The sequence below is a fragment of the Callorhinchus milii genome, unplaced genomic scaffold (genome assembly GCF_018977255.1).
Source record: "Callorhinchus milii isolate IMCB2004 unplaced genomic scaffold, IMCB_Cmil_1.0 Scaffold7, whole genome shotgun sequence".
Taxonomy (NCBI): Eukaryota; Metazoa; Chordata; class Chondrichthyes; order Chimaeriformes; family Callorhinchidae; genus Callorhinchus; species Callorhinchus milii.
Genome location: NW_024704748.1, coordinates 4,263,576 through 4,285,016, shown reverse-complemented (window position 1 = coordinate 4,285,016; position 21,441 = coordinate 4,263,576). Strand labels below are relative to the sequence as shown.

At 41.5% G+C, this 21,441-nt stretch overlaps 1 protein-coding gene across 1 annotated transcript in view; it reads left to right on the top strand.

Moving 5' to 3' along the window:
• The window catches only part of add3a (adducin 3 (gamma) a), a 110,576-nt gene extending 92,871 nt beyond the window's left edge, over window positions 1–17,705 (top strand). Inside the window, 11 exon segments of the mRNA XM_042336601.1 lie at window positions 1,617–1,766; window positions 1,863–2,006; window positions 3,044–3,142; window positions 5,186–5,359; window positions 6,466–6,723; window positions 9,734–9,853; window positions 11,017–11,106; window positions 11,907–12,033; window positions 15,794–15,877; window positions 16,563–16,772; window positions 16,775–17,705. Of these exon segments, the coding sequence (XP_042192535.1) occupies window positions 1,617–1,766; window positions 1,863–2,006; window positions 3,044–3,142; window positions 5,186–5,359; window positions 6,466–6,723; window positions 9,734–9,853; window positions 11,017–11,106; window positions 11,907–12,033; window positions 15,794–15,877; window positions 16,563–16,772; window positions 16,775–16,860 (1,542 nt within the window). The 3' untranslated portion in view covers window positions 16,861–17,705.
• Window positions 17,706–21,441: the final 3,736 nt, after the last annotated feature.

Below are 21,441 nucleotides of genomic sequence, written 5' to 3'. Positions count from 1 at the left end.
ATATACTGTAGTGAATTGACTGTATATTTTGCGGGTGAAACATGGCAGCCAATTGTGCACAGTGGTGTCCCACATACAGTTGTGGGTTGAGTGACCACATTTTTTTTTAGGGGATTATTGCCCCCTGAAAAGCGATTCGGAAATTGACTAACAGCCAGGTTCCTACTTACTGCTGGGTAAATAGAGGCATGTGGAGTAAGGAAACGAGCCCCACATTTCGCCCTGCCCGGGAATCGAACCCAGGTCCTCTCACTTGCGAGGCGAGTGCTCTAACCGCTAAGCTACAGGACACCACTTTTACTGGTGTGTCTCAGTCAGTTTCTTCTCAGTGCAGTTTTTTTGCCTTAGAACTGCTTGTCTGTGACACCCTGGGGCATACTTTGTGGGCCACATACACAACTGGTCCTGAGTTCTTAATCTAAATTAGTTAATTAACAAAGCCATTTCATCTTAATCGATGATAGCCATCAAGGTGCAACAGTAATTCCAAGCTTATAATTTGTATAGTTTCTACTATTGTTCAGCTATTTTAAATTTCAATCGTGCAGCTGAGAGAGTCATTCATTCCTTCTGCTCATTCCTTTCACATGGAAAATCTGACTCATTTGGTCTCGCACAATATTTTCTCCATTTAAAATTTCACAATACCATGGACAAAATAAACTAATTGCACAATGCTTGTTGGCAGCGTGTTGTACTTTTTCCCTGGAAGGGCAGTAATTTTACAAGGCCAGGTTAAGCTTAGACTTTACACGTTAGCAATACCAACTGTATTTGTTGAGCAGGGGGTAAGAAAGCAGCAATCGTAAGCACAGTCACACTATTACATTTCAAAGTGTGAAAATGTGAACAGTCTGAAAACCGCTGATAATTACAGATTGATAATTATAGACATGCTTCAGTAAAAACCATGCCAGTGAAACCTTAGACAACCCCAATTTATGGCTCATTGACGCTTTCTGGGTGACCTAAATACAGTAATGTGTTTTATTTCAGTCCAGTCATCACTATTGTATATCATTTATCATTGACCCCAGTGGGAGTTTTTTCTTTTGAATTGTACAGATGTTCCTCAACTAATTGTTATTGTTATGTTTCTTTCACTCAATAGTTTGTTTCATCAGTCTTGAAAATTTTCAATCCAGTTTATAAAACATGAAAGGACACGCCAACAAACATTGATTCCGGGATAAGTTTACACGTTGAACTTTTCCTTTTCATTGTTTGAAAACACTTTGAATGATGAGCTTCGGAAGTTTGGATTTCACTGTTTTTCTGAACCCTGTGTGCATGTTTGTGGTTAAACTAGCACATTGTAATTAAGTCCATGTTGTGTAACTTGTTTTGTTTAAATTTGAGACTGTTATATTATATTGTTAATGGGACATGTTTCATCGTGTGTATGATTCATTTTATTCCAAAGCATTTGCCCATAAAATATACAGTCTGTTCACTTTACAGTATATTCTGTGAAGCATTTTGAGACGCCTCAACAACGTGATAAAGTGCTACGTCAAATGCAAGGTTTATTATTATTGTTGTCAATTCTTGATTGAGAAATAATGTTGTGATGGGGTTCATAAATGCTCACCAAAGCATGTATTGGCTCTAAATAGGTGAAAATTAATATTATCGGCGAAGTGGTGGATCAAGGCAGCACAACTCTCCGCATTGACCACGGAGCATTCAGTCCTCACGCTGCTATCTATGCAATAAGGCCTGATGTTCGATGTGCCATACATATACACACCCCGGCAGCTGCCGCTGTAAGTAATGATTCCTCTTTGCTTTTTTAAAAACATTGCAATATTTCTCATTATTCCTTTCGGCGACCTAATGTATCTTTTCTCAACACTCACAAGGTTTCCACTATGAGGTGCGGAATCCTGCCAATTTCCCAAGAAGCCTTGATTCTGGGTGATGTGGCGTACCACGATTATCACGGTTCACTGGACGACGAGAGTGACAGGTCTCAGCTCCAAAAGTGTCTCGGCACAACTTGCAAGGTAAAGGTTATGACCTGGGCCAATAGAAAACTGCGGAAACATTTGCGCGAAATTGTGGAGGACTTTCAGTAAGCTTTGCAGAAAATTGCAAAGGGTTGATTGGTGGTATTGAGGTATTCACGCATTTTGTGAAACAACCCGGATGAAAACTATAGGCATATATTTCCTGAACGTGTAGTTATGTTTAAAATACTAAAAGTGTTAATTTCCGCTGGGCAAAGCCGATTTTTCGCTTGCACCACTTCCACTCTCCGCGCCACGCATGCATGACTGGAGCCACTCCATCCACAGTAGTAGCGTCAAGCAAACAGCGGTCCAATTTATGACTTCCTCGAGTGCTTCCTTGAGACCGGGCAACTGGTCGTGAGAAGCATAAACCCATTCAGAATCTAATGTGATTCTGTGGTTTTGGCTTCCCTGATGGCAAACACCACTGTGAAGTGGCTCTGATTCCTTAGCAACCTGAATTGTCCCAAGTTCACTTTCCGGGGGTAATAATCCCTCTGAAAAAAATAATCATTTAGGCACTCAATCCACGACTGTTTGTAGGACACCGCTGTGTGCAATTGGCTGCCGCGTTTCACCCACAAAATACACAGTCAATCCACTTTACAGTATATTCTGTGAAGCACTTTGAGATGTCTCAACGTGATAAGGCGCTTTATCAAATACAAGGATTATTATTATTAAAATGAGCACTTCTTACCTGTGCTGATTAACAATCTTCTGTTACGCTATTAAACAGGTATGCACCTTTAGAATTAATTCGCACTTATTTTAATATTAGTTTCAATGAGATTGTGGCATGTCGCTTCAAAACAATTTGGGTTTTTTTTGGTTTGCAATGATTTTATTAATAATAATAATAATGAACCTTGCATTTAATATAGCGCCTGATCACGTCATTGAGACATCTGGAAGCGCTTCATGGGATATATTGTAAAGTGGAGTGACTGTAATTGCAATGCATTAAAATGAACCTTAGCCTGGAGTATGTTATTAACTGTTGCCATTTCTAATTCTTGTTTTATCTTCAGATATTGGTTCTTAGGAACCATGGAGTGGTAGCACTTGGTGAATCCATAGAAGAGGCCTTTCTCTATGCCTATACTGTTCAGTTTGCCTGCGAAATCCAGGTAATGCAACTATTGATATGTGTCACTCTGGATACGCTGACATACTGCTTATATAGCACATTTTACCGTAAAGTTGCTTAGTTTTAACCCGTGATGTACACATGATTATTGGTGGTTTGAAAAGTAATATGCTGCATTAGCTTTTCAGATCAGGAAGATACCAATCAAGTTTGATCCCTGATCGGTGCTGAGGTATTACAATAATACAATTGGGTGTCATTTGCAATATTCGCAACAGGGATGAGCAGTACTAATTTGAGATTCTCAAAAGCAGCCTGAGAGGTCAGGTTGTGAAAGCCACCAAAGTACAAGGAAAAAGCCAGAGGGGAGGTGGGGTAAGGCAGAGAGGGTCACGGCACGGATTTGGGATAGAGAAGATAGTTGAGGGTCAAACAAGACATCAAGGTTCCAGAATGGCTCAGTGAGGTGGACTGTGTATATTTGGATGGTGATGCTGTCAGCGCCTTAGGTGAGGAGGCGCTGACGGGAGCCAATCAAGAGAGCCTCGGTCTTGTTGACGTTCAAGTGAAGAAAGTTAACTCTCATCCAGGACTTGACGTCTAACAGACATTCTGTCAGAACAGTAGTGGGTCCTGGAGTCGAGGGTGGAGGCAGAGAGATAGAGTTGGGTGTCATCCGCATACATGTGGAAGTTGACCCCATGTCTGCGGATGATGTCACCAAGAGGGAGCATATATATATTGAAGAGGAGGGGACCAAGGACAGAGCCCTGAGGAACACCGCACGAGGCGGTGCAAGGGTTAGAGGAGAAAGCGTTTATCTCCAAGTTGAAGGGGGGAGATTATTAATCAGTATATTTACTGTTATCCAGTGACACATGCTGGAAAGTGCATGTATGTAGGTGTTTGATCGGGAGCAGTTCTTTCCATTAGCCCTTACTCCAGTTGAAACAGGTAAACGGCCCTTGAAGCAATCACTTGGGCATGGTATCAAAGGCATTGAGGAACTGCCTGCATCTATGGAACTGCAATACACTCACCACCGACCGGGGGAGGGGGAGAGAGAGGAGCTTTCAAATGATTCTGGTAATGTAACAGAAAATACAGCTTGTTAATTATTTGAGTCGGTGATTACATTGTCTGACAAACTGGCCAGAAGCAAGTTCCCTTCTGAAGCCGAGATCAACCGGCTACAGTAATTAGTCATAATTGCTTTAGATGCAACCTATTCTTTCAAAATGGCTTTATTCACAGAATTAGTGAAGCAGGGCTCTGAACAAGAGTTTCTTCATTACACAGAATGAACTGAACAAATGTTAATTCAGCAGAATTGTTTTTTTTTGCACAGTAATGGGTTCCCGTTGCTGTTTTGCGTTGGGTTTTGGTGGAGCTTTGTTCACAAATTATTCATTGTTATTTTGAATAAACAGTGCTTTCCTGTGTTAAACTGGTCAGATGGGTAGTAAATTGGCAATCAGCTGGTAAAACTGACAGCTGATTGAGCATTGTAGAGGCGTTTAAAGATTACGTGCGATACACAACATCCAAATGGCTTCCTTCTGTGCTGAAATCTCTACGATCCCAGCAGCCTTAATTATTTCAGTCGGTGATTCTATTTCCTTAGCAGAATGTTATCAATACACGACTGTCTATAGCATGCCATATATTGTAATATTAATAGACGCAGAAGCTGTCCTACAGTAAAGTCATTATTTGTTTATCATGTTCGCTTCAGATTGATACTATGATTAGATTGTAAATTGAACTTCAGTTTAAAAACTCTTGTCGTTTTAACCATTGTAGGCTTCTGTTTTGCATCAGTTTATATAATTGATGCTAAACAAATCGCTTCTGTTTTAAATTAGAATGTAACCACAAACCATACCAGGCCTCACTGTATTTTGCAATAACTGTCGCACGTTAATGGTCTCTCAACTGCAACTGCCTTTTGGGGTTATGAGTTTTGATTTTTTTAAAATAAAAACTGGTGTTTTTTAATACACTTGGAAAACCCATCAGCCCAACCAAGGTGTTCTACCAAGGTGTCTAATCAAGGTGTTTAATCGAGTGGTTTTATTTGAAGGTGCGGGCTCTTGCCAGTGCCGGGGGAGTGGATAACTTAGTGCTGTTGGATCTGGAAAAGATGAAGCCTTTCACGCACAAAGTGGCTATTGAAGGAGTCAACATGGGAGCATTGGCCAAGTGGAAAATTGGAGAGCAGGAGTTTGAAGCTATGATGAGAATGCTGGACAATCTGGTGAGTACATTATGGGAGTGATACGATTGATGCAAAGTGCAGACTTTCACAGCATTTACTTAATTGACTTCCTTTTTTTAAGACAAATGACTTTGATGGGCAGCGGTTCTGGACGGGACTGAATGCTAATATTTGACAGAGGCTAAAAAAAAATTCTTATCAGGGTGGATATTTTTATAGTATATGAGCTTGGAGAAGTTAAGTAGGGAAACATAACTCAAATTCATAAAAAAGGGAATAAGGATAACCTTGGAAATTAGAGAGCCTTTGGCTTGCAGGGTTAACAGGAGCTGAGTGGGATGATTCTCCACCCCCAGTGACTGGTCTGCCCTTCCATGTCCTGACGATGAACCTGGTCTGTGCTGTCATCAGAAGTGCCCTGAAATATTGTGGACCCGTCTGGCTCAGGAACCGGATTAGAGACCGTCACAAAGGGCTGGCTCAATTCTGACGATCCATTGCCAAGTATGCCATCTTGGAGTCATTTCAGCTCCAAGGAGACCTTGCTTATCCCCCCCATCGCCCGCCCGCCCCCCACCCATGCGCTCCCCCGCCCCGACAAGCATTAAAGGGCATCTGAAAGGAGGAAAATAAGGAAGCTCCTGAGGAAATATGAAGAGGGGAGGGAATACCTATTAGTGATCTAGCAGTCTTCAGTACCCTCCTGCAGTATAAAGTTCTGAGTGTACTTTCCACTGGCTGATCAGGGCTTATTTTTATGATGGCTTTGTGCTGACCTGATAAAGCTGCTCTAACTAAGAGGTTTGATTCTCAGGCGAGGCGAAACCTTAGGCAAATTTCCTTACTCCATACACCTCTGTTTACCTAGCAATAAGTAGGAACCCGGTTGGCAGATTGATTTTCCAGGGGTAATAAAGCCTTCAAAAATATTAATAATTTGGTCAACGATTTGGTCAATCCACGCCTTTGTGGAACACTGCCGTATGCAAATGGCTGCCGCATTTTGCCGACAAAATCCACAGTCAATCCACTTTACAGTATATTCTGTGAAGTGCTTTGAGACGTCTCAACAGCACGATAAAGGCTCTATATCAAATACAAGGATTAATGTTATTAAGTATTGGCTTCTCAATTGTTTTTTGCAGGGCTACAGAACTGGCTACACCTACAGGCAGCCCATTCTAAGAGAAAAGCAACGACACAGAAGCGAGGTGGAGATCCCGGCCACCGTCACAGCCTTCTCCTTTGAAGATGATGCTCTTCAGCGTTCTCCCCTCAAGTACCTGGCACAGAAGCAGCAGCGTGAGAAGACAAGATGGCTGAACTCTCCCAATACCTACATGAAAGTCAACGTGCCAGGGGAATCTCCCAGCGGTGAGAGCAGTCCCAGGACCAAAACCACAGTAAGTTAGAGGGTTATGAACAGTCACCCGATTGTCAATAAAATCCTATGGATGTGGGGGAGAAATCCAGATTTTTGGTGATAAGCCTGAAAAAAGTTTAGTTGTTACAATGAACGGTATATTCTATACTTATTCAACATTCAGTGTGGGTTTTGGATTTATCTTTTTTTTGCCATATTCTGGCCATAGAATATCCTGGCCGGGGGTTGACTGTGGATCCCTTTGTTGTCTGGCAATGATGTGACAATTGTTCAATGTACAGTGTAAATTGCTCTGCACGTCAATAATATGGAGCATTTTGTAATCTAATCGAGGGTTCAGGTGATAGCTATAAACTACTCAACCTTAACTCTCGCAGATTATGATATGCTAAAGCTCTTGATAAAATAATTGCGTTTTTATCACTAAACACTATTCATTATACACACAATGGAATCAGTGAAGAGGACCATTCCTATTTAACGTATCGAATGAAATTCGATATGCGTGTGTTGCAAGCCCCTGCGCATGCCCACTGTCACTGTACTCATTGCGGTCCGAGAAACTGGACCATGGCTTTGGACACATCCCCTTACGGTTGGCGGAAAGCTGACTTTTTAACTTGTTTACTATCGAAGCCAGTCTCCGCAAGCAGGAAGTTCAATGCTGTGAGTCAGAGGCCTCTTGCCAAGGGTCATTGTGAACGGTGTCCACGACAAGCACATCTGGGTCCATTCAACACATTAATGTTATCGGGCATCTACTTTTATTGCAGTGATTTTAATCAACTAAGTAAAATCACAACCATCTGACAAAGGGAAACTGGATTTGAGTTTGCGGGAAGGGTTCATAATTCACTCGTCTGCCCGTAACCCTGACCACAATTCCTTTGAGTTGAAGCGTTAAATATTTGAGGACAAACTTGGTATTTGTGTGAGACAGGATCTTCATGACTACAAGTACAACCCCAGGAGAGTTCACCAAACCGAACTGGTGGGTCAGAACAATAGGGACTATGTTTTCCTGTCGCGTACATCTGTGATACCTGAAACTTCTCAAGACTGTAGGGTTATAGCCTTGAATTGCTGGTTTACTGAGCAGTAGCTCCCTCTGGTGATACATTTGAATCATTTCAACTGCTTGATACAGACGGCAAAATGACTATTACTCACTGGCCTCAAACAACAACAACTTGCATTAAAGTTGCGCCCCTCGTGTCCCAGAGCACTTGAAATAAAATCAAACCTTTTCTTTAATTTAATGATTTTGATGTAGGATCATGTTTTAAACTGTTGCTAACTTGCTTATTTATAAATGTTAAAGCATAGAAGTACTCCACCATACACTTGGATCGTTCACGATAAAAATATAAACTCTCGACTCCTCGCACATTCCCTTGAACAATTGTCCAGTCCCTATATTTCTTTGCTAACTGCCCCGTTTCTGCCCCTTCAGCTGAAGCTGTTCTATTTTCCTGTGGTCGCCTTCCAGCTGCAAATTGACTCCTTGTACATAGCTTCCACCAACAATGCTTTCCATTGCCTCAAGTGCCAGGAAACTTCCCTTTGTGGGCCTGGATGGGTACTTAATGAGTTCAGTAAAACATGATTCATGGTGACGAAATGTATAAACATTTATAAAAGCACTTCCCACACCTTCCTTCTGCAACTCTTCCATGGGGCTTAGGGTATGTAAGAATTGTAATCTGTCTGAAAACAAACTTGTTTATTTTATAAACTATAGCTTATTTTATAAACTATAGTTTATTTTAAGTAAATATCCCCCATTTTAAATTATTTATCTTAACAGTACATGCCATGGCATTACTTGGATTTTAAAGCACACCTCAACTAAGAATGCCTGATTTACCTGTCCTAACCAACAGGTCTCATGCTATTAACAACAACAACTTGCATTTATATGGCGTCCTTCACGCCGGGTAGCATCCCAGAATGCTATCACCTATTATAATATCATCGTTCGTGTGAGATGTTAAACTGAAGTCCCGTCTGCCTGTTTTGGTGACGTTAAATATCCCTTGGGACTATTCAAAATAAGTTTCTCCCAGTTTCCTGGCCAACAATTGCCTGAATAAAATTGGTCACTCACTCCTTGGCTGCTTGTGGGACATTGCTGCGCACAAACTGGCTATCGCATTTTGCCCGCAAAATACAGTCAATTCATTATATAGTGTATCCTATGAAGTTCTATGAGATGTCTCGATGGTGCGATAAGGCACTTCACCAATGCAAGAATTATGATTATTATTATTCACTTTCCTCAATTAATTGTATCCCAGAGTTGAAATGCAGCGGGGTGTTGCAGCACTACACTGGTTTATACACTGCAGTCTCAGGAAGCATGGGTGGAAAGTTCCTATCCTGCCCACAGTAACTTTGACTAATAAATTCACACGGAGGTGGTCATCCTGTGTGGAAATGCAGTGTATGTTTCCTTAGTTAGCAGTGCTTTAGGAGGTTAAGTGTCAAACCTGAGATTTCAATCATTAGGAAAATCGTAAATATTTTGAACCAACTTTTCCACTCTGGCTCTGAGGACACACAACTGAAACTGGGACAGTCCTGCTGGCTCATGGCAAAGGGAGAAACACAGAATCCCACCATCTTCTTTATCGCATTTGTATAACGCCTTTCACGTCAGGAGGACATTCCAAGGTGCTAGGCAGTCAAGAATTTGCACCTGAGCTGGGGGTTGGGATCAGGAGGGGTGGAGGGCAGGGAGGGTGGGGTTAGGCGGGTGACCGAAGGGGTGGTTGAAAAAGAGGGTCTCGAAACGGGCCTTGAAGGAGGCAAGGGAGGAGGAGAAGCAAAGGGATGGCGTTCCAAAGGGTGGGGGCAGAGAGGCTTGAAAGCCCGACCGCTATTGGTGGGGTTGGCAGGGGACTTGGAGCAGGCCAGAGTCTGCTGAATGGAGAGAGTATTCAGGGTAGCATAGGCGTAGCAGGTCGCAGAGGTAGGTCACCAGTCAGTTATTATCAACACCATGTAACCGGGGTTCTTTTCTTTGTTAGTGGATGAAGGCAGCCGATCCTTCAAAAATCAGCAGTGGGACACCAATCAAGATTGAAGATCCTAACCAGTTTGTTCCATTAAACACAGACCCGAAGGAAGTCCGTGACAAGAGAAACAAGGTAACCTGAATTGCTGTACATGTCTCGGTTTTAAACAATTTAATACATTTGTTTTTATTCTGTCGAACTTGTTAAAGCAACCACTTGCTGCGCCTTTCATGTCGGGAGGATGTCATAAGGCGCTGGACAGTCAGGGGTCAGGCCCGAGCATGGGGGAGGGGTGGGGTAGGGGTGAGGGAAGGCAGAGAGGTGGGAGGGTGACCGAAGGCACGATCGAAGAGGAGGGTCTTGAGACTGGCCTTGAAGGAGGCAAGGGAGCAAGCGAGGTGAAGGGACCATGGGATGGAGTTCTAAAGTGTGGGGGTAGAGAGGCTGAAAGCCCAGCCAGCGATAGTTGGGCGGGAGACATGGAGCATGCAGGAGCCCGCTGAACGTAGCGAGCGGTAGGGTTGGTAGGGAGTCAGCAGGTCAGCGAGGTAGGAGGGGGCAAGGCCATGGATGGCCTTGAAAGTGAGGACAATTCGATCCTTTGAGGGATGGGGAGCCAGTGAAGTCGGGCGAGGGTGGGAGTGATGGGGTCACGGAGCCTGGTGCGTGAGAGTACATGAACTGCAGAGTTTTGGATGATGTGCTGCTTGCGAAGGGAAGAGTTGGGAAGGCCGATGAGGGAATTTCCATAATCGAGCCTTTTAGATATCTCAATGATGTGAGAAGGCGCTATGTCAAATGCAAGGATTATTATTATTATTATTATAAGCAACTTTTTTTGTGTGTGATGACTGAAGGGAGAAACAGAGTACATTCGTATTAAAGATAATTTCTGCCACAAAATTAAAATGCCTTTTGTTTTTTTATTTTTTATGATCTAATGTTTTATGCAACATCTTATCATATTTAAGGATACCTTTTGTGAAATACTCTGATTGGATCTGTGTGTAATTTGAAATTGGCTCACAATTGCGTAATCTGAACAGTTTGTTTATATTTACATTAGTAGTGGAAATTACTGAACTCCAAATTCCCCAGAACTTTTAAGGGATAACATCTCATCTCTGATCAGCCGAGATCCAGATGTTGTTCTTATTTGATTGAAACCAAGAGAACTTGCATTAAAGCCTTTGATCAACTCAAAGGCATGTAAGGTTTATGAGGGTATCACGTTCCCCTTGTACACATACATGTTTGAACCAGTGCCCACTGACCGTGATGTTTACTCCGTCTAGATTCGTGAACTGAATCGATATGATTTGAAGACAGCAGGTCCACAGTCACAATTACTGGCTGGTATTGTTATAGAAAAGAAAAGCAGTCCGGTAAGGTTACCCTCTTTGCTTTGATACATTTGCCCTTCGGTTTATTTTATTACAAACCATGAATATTAGCAGGATTTATACATTTCACAATCATTTTCTTTATTGGACCAGTCAATGCCAACACTATTTTGCCCACAAAATGACAGATGTGTGATACTGTGGCTAGAATGTGATTGGTTTTATTTTGAATCTAATTCTCAATAGGGGTACCAGTTATCTAATTTAAGGAATATTAAGTGATCTCTGTGTTTTAAGTTAAATACATAGCCATGGGTTTTTGATTACAAAAATTGTGACTAGCATACAGTTTGCATAAAACCAAAGTAGTCAAGCAGTCAGAATAGTCTTGATTGTCCTGTAAACAAGTTATTGTAAACTTCTTTGCAATTTGGCTTCCCTGAGTTGGTTTCCTGTATCCTCCTTGTACTTTGACTACTAAGAAGACTCCTTGATCATATGCCATAAATCAGCAAATATTCAATCACGAAAAAGCTAAAAACACACTACCGATCGAACTCGGACTTACTTAGACTTGTACAAATGTTCGGGGGCCCCTTCTGGCCCAGGGGCCACAGGTTGGCCAACACTGTACTATACAGTTGATACTGCCAAAGCTCAACTCACTAGGCTTACACATGGACTGTGGCTATTTGATTTGGGTAATGGAGTGCAACCAGTGCCCATAGAACCACAGAGGCATATGATAATGAAGAGAACATTTTGAAAAAGGACTTTGTTAAAATATTACAACATTAAGATCCATCAATGGGCCTTTGTTCTGTGTTTTATTTGTTCCCTAGCCCATGCAGCTGGACTCTGAGGAAGAACTGGTGCCACCCGGCCCACCAAACCCATTCACTTACCTGTCTGAGAATGACCTGGAGGAGTATAAAAAGACAATTGAACGGAGGCAGCTCGGAATAGATGGTAAAGGAATCGATGGTGTATTTAATATCTGCATTAGGATTTACTTGATGAAAAAATGCAACTGTGTTCAGTTTATAGCAATTAAAGATAACAACAAATTTACATTTACACAGCGCTTTTCAGGTCGGGGGGACATCCCAAGGTGCTGGACAGTCAAGGATTTGAACCTGAGCTGGGGGATGGGATCAGGAGGGGTAAAGGGCAGAGAGGGTGGGGGTAGGAGGGTGACCGAAGGCACGGTCAAAGAGGAGGGTCTTGAAAGAGGCAAGGGAGGGAGTGAGGTGAAGGGACTGTGGAATGGAGTTCCAAAAGTTAGAGCAGAGAGGTTGAAGACTTGGTAACACAAAATATCTGGGGGGGGACACAAAGTGTACCGAGGAAACTGGTAAGGTTTGAAAAGATAAAACACAGGTGTTATCCTACCTGTTTGGGATGCAGTGTTCTTGATGTGAATTTTCAGCATCTTTTGTTTTAGATTCCCAAATTTTCCTCTTTCTTTTTCTCTCTTCACGAGTCAGTGTTCCCTAACGGACTTTCACAAACCCTTCCGCAGAGATTGTTCTGATTGAATTTACTAGAATTTTAAAACTGACGTTTCTCTTTCAAAGGCTGTTGTAATGTGGTGCTTTTGATGTGTTTTATGATTTTTCTCCTTTCTAAATAAATAATTATAAAATTGAATTAATATATATATGTACAACCTTTTCAAGCAACTACCTCCATTCAGCAACCACCCCCTGTTAACAACCACCCGGGAACAGCCCATTTCATGCACTACTCAGAGGCCACTCTTATATAAAGACCACTTTAGCCCAGACCCCCTGATAGGTTGTTGAAGACGGATTTCACTGTAGATCATTTTCTGATATTTAGGTGATATTTATCCATACAGGTATTTATCTAAACTGGATTAAGACACTCATCAGAAAGTTAGCATATTAATAAGAAGTCTTTTTTTTCTTTCAATATGCAAAACAACATCTTTTACACTGTGTCCATTAAGAGTAAAAGTGGAAAAGTGATCTGGAGGATCATGCGTTCACCAGGATCCTGGTATAAAACTTCATCAACTGGAAATAGGGACCTCTGCTGGTTCGACATACATTGTACATAGCTATTAATTTCACTCTTGACTAACTATCCCCAAGCCTTGGCTCTTGCCAACCTGCGCCTCATACTTTCCGGAATTAGGTATGCAGGAGGCGTCCCTCCAGGGAGAGAGCGCGCCTTCCATTCCAACAATCTATCTCTGGGATTTCCATGTGTAGGTGGGATACATGGAAATCTCAGTTGGTTTGGAGACTCTTCAGTACGGTGGTGGGTTTCAACATGTGTCAGGACACCTGGCTGACCAAAAGAAATTTGCAAATTGAAATGCATCACATGATTATTTTTTTTTGGTGGGGGGGGGAATAAAGGTTGATAGGAAAAGAATGAGTCATTCTTGAAAATGTAGGGTTTCCAAAGGAATTGTAAATTTCTGCTGGTAATAGCGTACATCAGAATCTTTTTGCCTGCACATCCAAATGCAGGGTTCTCATAGGTCATTGAGCCACACATTATATTCTGCCAAGGTTCAATATTTATGAATCCTGTCACATATGCACCATTTCCAACCTTATTTCTGCTGAATGCCTCATTCGGCAAGGGACCTCTCCCTCAACTCTCAGTTGCTGTCAGGTAGTTTTTTTTTAATTTATATCGAGTTTGATGACAATCTGACTTCTGAATTTTCTGATTCTAATTTAACTGATTCCCTCTTCCTCATCTTCCTTTGCTTTGTGGAGTCCTGTAGCTCAGGGGTTAGAGCACTCGCTTTGCAAGCGAGAGACCTGAGTTCAATTCCAGGCAGGGCGAAACCTTGGGCAAGTTTTCTTACTCCACACAGAGCCTAATAATAATCCCTCCAAAACCAAAAACAATAATAAATTGGTCATTTTCAATCTACGACTGTTTGTGGGACATTGCTGTGCGCAATTGGCTGCCGCGTTTGCCCACAAATATACAGTCAATTCACTTTACGGTGTGATCTGTGAAGCGCTTTGGGACGTCCTCCCGACGTGAAAAGCACTATATCAAATGCAAGGATTATTATTATTATTATTTGCATCAATTCCCAGATAAGCATTCCAAATGGCCTCTTGGACTCAGTGTCTACCAATGCCACTATCCAGCTGGTCACTAGGAGGTTTAGAGAGAAGCCAAACTGCCTGTCTCTGTCACTGCTCTTGTTTGTTGTAAGAGACAACACTGCACTGTGTTTCCATGCTTTCTCAGTGTGAGGTTACACACCCGAGCGTGTCATGCTGTAACTAGTTTAACCGCTTTGCTTGAGTTTACTGCGACCGACGGTTGGCAAGCTTTTTCTTCCATAGCATGTAGCCAGGTAACATTTCACTGAGAACCCAAGTTGTCTATAATTTCTGTCTGTACAATTTTATCACCTGAACCACTTTAGCTGTAATTTTTTGTTCCATGTCTCCATTAACTACATTAATCATCATGTTGTATAGTTACTATGTATTCTTCACTAACTTGTAACCTCACTTCTCATAGAAATGTACATGTTTTCGATGTTTCCACTAACTGATTCTTAATGTACCTTGTAGCACTGTCTGAGGTACAGGGAACAAGCGACTGTGTTTATTGAGGGAATATCAAGCAGACACAAATTACAATGCAATCTCTCCAATTGTTGGAACATGTTCAATGTTTGAGAAATCTCACTGATTCACTGTACCTCAGACTCGATGTGTACGTGTTGTTCAAAGAACACAAGCCAGTAGACAAACACATCAAGTTGCGAAGACAACAGAGTTGTAATATCATTCTGGGGGTTAGTGTCCCACCGGGGTCAGTGGTCAAATTATTTTTGTTTCTAATCTACTTCAGTGAGTTAAAGGTTGAAACCAACTATATCTCAGTCAAATTTTCTGGCAGCACAAAAGTCTGGGAAAGTGATAAGAGAATGCAGTCAAAGATCTGTAAGAGGATTTGGAATGTTTATCCAACTAACTGAGCAGACAGGTGGCAAATTAAATTTAAACTGTCTGTGTGCTTTCTGATTTTGATTTGCTGCGAATAGGATTTCAAGAAGAAGGCAGGTAAAATATTCAGGAGAAAGGTGAAAGTTGCTTCACATATGGGAGTTATCAAAGAATTCGGTGTTTAGAACAGACGTTTCACTTTACAATGTATTCTGTGAAGAGTTTGAGAAATCTCAACGACGTGATAAGGCGCTATATCAAATGCAAGGATTATTATAAAAAGAAAATGAACAGAACTGAAGGCTAATAAAAATTTAATGAAGCCAGCTAAGATGAGCTGGAAACGATGACTGATTTAATGAAATAGTTTCTGTTTCTAATTGGTGGTTTGGGAAGATTAGTGATATGAATGGTGACATTTAACCTGAAACATAATTATGATTGCAATTTGAAAAGAAAATAATTAGAATTTGCCCCATTTTCACAAGAATACTTGAGGTGTTGGAGTGGCACAGAAACTGATTAATGATTCATGTAGATTTATTTATGTAACTAATTTACACACCTCTTTAGGGAAAATGTCATACCAACCATAAACTGTTTACTCCTAAAATACTTTGATACATAAAGGAACAGTCGGACAAAGTTGGTTTCAACAAATGAGAGTGCAACTGGCTTTATTCTTTATACGTGTACAGTTTTTCCATTGTACTAAAAAGCATGAAATCTTTGCACACTTTTTTATATAAAAAACACTAACTCTTCTTCTGCAGATACTGAGCAGGAACTAACATCAGATGATGGTTCTGCGATATCACCACCTCAATCCCCACAAGTCACAGCAGCAAAGTTAGAAGGTGGGACGCTTGAGCCGTAGTTTAATGGTTGTCGTTATCTACATAGATTTACAAAGAACCGTACAGAAGTAAACCGGTCAATCGGTGCAACCAGTCCAACCGATGTTTATACTCCACACAATCTATACCCCACACACTCCTTACTCCCTTGCCAAACCCTTTTAGTCCCCTCTGCCTCATGTCAAGATCTGATGACAAGGGCACTTTTTTACCTTGACAACTTTGTCTTTGCATTGCCGGCTTTCAAAGAAAGTGACAAGTTTACAGCGAGGCATGTACACAAATATCTTTGCCAATAGCAGATTCAGGTTGCCTCCACCTGTACGTATCCTCCAGTGCGGTATCCGTTTCCTGTTCTCAACTGCTGTAACTGGAATAATTTCTGTCTATTAGTTCCCAGTGTTACTAAGTTGAGACCCACATATGACATATCAGTGAAATCCCACCTTTGTCAACTGATGAGACTTCAGCATATATTCTGTTTGAATAATGATTATTGTAGAGAACAATAACATGCTAATTATCGCCAGTGCTGATTGTCACCTCAGATGTCCCAATTTTCATGCCATTTTTTAAGCTCCAGTTTTGAAGTTTTCTGTCTCCTTCCATCCTTTTAAACAGCGATGCGGAATCTGACACTCTGATCACGTCGCTTCTATTCACAACGTTTCTTTTCCCTTTCAAGCAAATTGTGAAGTGTTTGAGGCCGGAGATCACCAGGGAAATGCTAGGCCAGTCGTGGTGGTGAACGGTGGAAAAGACGACTTAGCGGAAGATTTGACGAAGCGTATCAGCCAATTGACGACCAGCACTGCGGAGAGTGTAGAGATCTCCGTCAAGCCCGCCGAAAAGATAGATTCAAACGCCAGCGACACCCTCTCCCCGGAAGGATCCCCCTCAAATCTCCCTCAAAGAAGAAGAAGAAATTCCGCACCCCATCGTTCCTGAAAAAGAACAAAAAGAAGGAAAAGGTGGAGGCGTAACGGCTCAGCTTGTGAAGATACTGCACAACTGAAACGCTGGTCAGGTTGATGTCAGTCTTTAATGGTTGATACTGACGTGTTGTTCAGCTAAACGTGCTAAACATCAATTGACTGTGCACTGACATGGATAGAAGAGAAGGGCAAGACTATATAGGGGTTATTAATCTGGCATAAAAGTATTTTATCGCAAATTTTGTTTTAGTGATTAACCTTTTTTTTGCCAAAATCAAATCACGTTCTAGTGAATTCTAGACTTGCAACACTTATACTGTGGAATTAATTTTAATCTGAGTTGCAAAAGGAAAAACCTCATCTCACTAAATCCACCAAAACGTGGGTATTTTATACATTTACACACAGATGACTTAACCCGTTACCAATAAAGCAAGTTTCTACCTTAAAGTTTTAATACAAATGAAATAAATGTTACAAGCATGCAACGTAAGGATCTAATGACACAATGAGGGACCAGGGAATGCCTTGCTTAAGGATTACCTAGGTTAACACAGGCTTGTGGTAGATCTGATATTAACACACTAGAGTATACAAAACTGGAGTTGTGTTCATAGTTTTTTTTTATCAAATAATACTGCACTTTTTTGGTGATATATAACTTGCTAGTGATTAAAATCCGAGTGAAAATCCATGAGGTAACCAAATGAAGGCGAAAAATGGCGACCAAAAAAAAAAAGGGAAAAGCAGGGTGTGTGGTGGGATTGAGTGACGGGGAAAAGAGTCGAGGTAAAACGGATGACGAGTGGTAACTACAATAATTTGATGTTTGGGACTGTGGTTTGGCTTGCAGAATGTTGAAACAAAGGCATGAAGAAAATACTATTCGAAATGCATGAGACGAGAAATTAAGCGGGAGCACAAGGATGAAACCAGTATTTTGTCATCTACCCCCGTTCAATTAATTTTTCTTTTCTTAATCTTTTTTTAATCCTTTCTTTCTGATTTCCATCCCGCCCCCTCCATCCCCCCAACCTTCTAGAGAAACTATTGATCTACAAGATAACACTTGCTTGTTGCTTTTGCAAACGTAGGCTCGAGTTTAGATGATGCCCACTGTTCCCAACGTGTGACCTTATGTCCACAATCCAGTTTGCCACATCTGGAGTGAGACAGCGGTTTGGACCAGGCTTCTTAGACTAATGGTTTGTTCTGGTTCAACTAAGCGGCTTTGTCGTCTTAACCCCACGAGGGAATCTCCACTGTTGACAACTGATGCCAGGATTGGTATTAAGTGCGGTAAGTCACTGTACACATCCATTTTCATTGCAATCATAACCTCATAGCTACAAACACGACACCTAATTTCTAGTCTTGTCATCTCACCACATTGTGAATCTTCAGAAAATCCGCATGCTTTCATTCATTGAGAAAACGCCTTTCAAAACTTACCTTTCTCATCGTGCATTTCCTGTTATGTTACCTGTAATGTTCAATGTTTATCAAGCGGATTCAGAGCAGAGTGTACCACGCAATGTGTGGTAGTAATACAGTAAGATTTTTGCCTAGTTAAGAACTAGGGAAATGGTCCAAAGGCAGGTACATCCAAACAGTGACTTACATTTCTTATCATAATTTTTTTTTGTCCATTTTCTGCTTCCATGGTGCGAATTCCACAAACCTTCTGCTTATTGCTGAACAAAATAACGAGAACTTTGAGAGCTGGAAATGCATTCTTAATTATTTCTCCCCCCTCTCCCCCCCCCCCCCCACCAATTTCCTCCCCGCCCTCCCTCTTCTGCTAAATGCGTTTAAATTCCTTTTCCCTTCTATTGGGGTACAATTCCACAAGCATCGATCACCCTCTAGAAGCTTGCCAAAGTGCTCGTTTAGGTGTGTGAGCATTGTCGGTCAGCGCTGATGTGCTGTTTGACGATGGGAGACTCGATTCTGTCTTGCTTGGGCTCGGCACTTTGTGCACCTTTGGTGATCAGGAGCAGGAACTCTGGCAGCCTTCTCCCCTCCCTATACTCAACCCATAAGACCAGTTGTAGCACCCCCTTAGTGCAGTCATCTCCAATCAGTCAACTCAGAAAGACCAGGGATTGAACCTGGAATCTTCCCATCTATATGGCTCAGCTACTCACGGGACAAACCACGCTGAGCCAGCGAGGCGGGAGCTTTGCAAATGCATTTTTAACTGGAATTTATGTTTTCGGAATGATCGAAGGATGGTATTTTTTGTAAGCAGCAAAAAAAAAAGAAAGATTTAAATATTTCTCTATCATCTTGAAACATTTTCTCCACATCCATCCTTCACCGTTCAGTAGAGATTAGTGATCCCAAGTGATAGAGCTATGACTAATATTTTGTTCAGCTGGCAATTGAAGCTAATACCTGTGTTTTCATACTGAATTCCAAGATGTGTTTAAGTTTGTTCATGAGCTAAGTAAAGAGAAGCCACTACATGAATTTTCAAGAACAAGAATAAACCACTAGAATCGGGCATTGGGGTCCGTGATCAGAATCCCAATTAGCAATGTGAATGGTTGTTTGATTCTGAATACTGTACGTCGATAAATGGAATGAAGTAGTTGGGATCTAGAATTAGGGTACAGAAAAGCATCTCTGAAAGGAAGCAACACCACATCAAATCACTAGAAATAAACAGCTAGATCAACTTTAGTTTCATTTTTTTTTACACACACTCACTCACTCACACACCTTTTCTTTTAATTATAGAACTAGTTATCCAAGCTTTATACTTTTGATAACTTTGCAAAGGAAAGTACCTTTTCTCTGCAGAATTTATGCAGCCGACATGCATTGCTTTACAAATTTGAGTTAAACTTGTTGCACCTTGCTAACGGCGCTACATATAAGAGCAGCAACCTGTTGTCCTGTGGAATATATAAATGAAGCTTAATGAGTTGCTTTTAGATGTGTTGCTAATCGATGTAAAATCCACACAAATAAAACAGTATTTTATGATGTGGACGGTGTCCCTTTTTTTAGATATCTGTAATTTGTACCTTACGATGGACTGTTATTTTCCAATAACTTTGCTCTAAGTTCGAAGCCCTAATTATGTGATGTAATGTCCTTTTAAATTATATTCTAACAAAAGAAAATCTTCCATTACTTTTCTATATTTTTGAAATACCGTAAGGCACCTAAACTGCTGGAGCATTTGGAAATCTGGAAACTGCATATGGAAGAATGTAAAAGAAATGGCACTCTGTATAGCAGCTTACTTGCTCTATGAAAGATTAAATGCATATATAAACTCAAAAAAGTTTTTTGTATTTTATTTGCTTCATTTTACATTTGTGTGAAAGACCATTCTTTCCAGGCCTTTCAGTGGTCGACGAGTATTTACTGTTTGCTCGGGATGGGGATTAAAATGCACTGGACTATGGAATGGAGCCTTGACTCTTCACTTAGGCTTCTAAGTTATCCAAGCCTTAGCACAAAATGGCACAGGCAAGAAGTACTCAAGCCCTGACCATTATTCCTGAGAATTAATAATAGTAATTATTATAATAATAATCCTTGCATTTGATATAGCGTCTCATTCAAGTCATTGAGAAGTCTCATAAAGTGTTTCACGGAATACATTGCAAAGTGAATTGACTGTATTTTGTGGGCGAAACGTGGCAGCCAATTGCACAGAGGAGTGTCCCACTTACTGTCGTGGATCAAGTGATCCAATTTTAAATTTTTTTTAGGGATTATTACCCCTGGAAAGCGATCCGCTAATGGACTAAGCGCCGGATTCCTTCTTACTCCTAGGTAAACAGAGGCGCGTGTGTGTGTGTGTGTATGTGCGTGGAGCAAGGAAACTTACCTAAGGTTTCGCTCCGCCTGGGAATCGAACCTTGCGAAGCGAGTGCTCTAACGAGGCCATAACGGGCTGGAAGCATTGCTTTCCTGTGCTTCAGAACCTGATTGCAATGTTCCCTGGTTTTCTGACCTCTAGGTGGCACCACAGGAAATCATAGCAATTACAGCCGAGAAAGAGGCCATTCAGCCTATCAACCAGGATGCGTTTCCGTTGAGCTCAGTGAAGAGCCAACTCTAGAAGACGTGGCTGGCCCCCCCCACTGGCCCAACAAGGAACTGCTGATTTCAGATGGCTGTCAGCTGCCTTTCATGTAGCAATGAATTCTCCTTCGTAAAGCATGACTTGTTATCTTGGTGTACAGTGTTAACCACAGTGCCTTACAACATCCTCGCAAAGTGAAAAGCACTATATAAGTGCAATGTGTTGTTTTAAGTGCATAGTACTGTCTGGGGGAGTCATCCAACCATTGCCCTTCCAGTCAAGTACCACAATCTGATGTCTTTCAACTTGACTCGGTCGGTAGCACTCTTGCCTCTGGGTCAGGAGGTTGTGGGTTCGAAGCCCACACTGCAACTTGAGCTCACAATCCAGACTGACACTTCAGTGTTGTATTGAGTGTGCGTTACATTATCTGAGCCCTTCAGATACGGCTTCAGTCCCTCCCCCCACCCCCCACCCCCAGATTATGCCAGGGTGTCCCACGCCTGAACGCTCTATCCTGCGTGAGGGATGCTATATAAATGCAAATTGTTATCAATGTCTTCTGCAGTAAAGCGTGTGGGTGT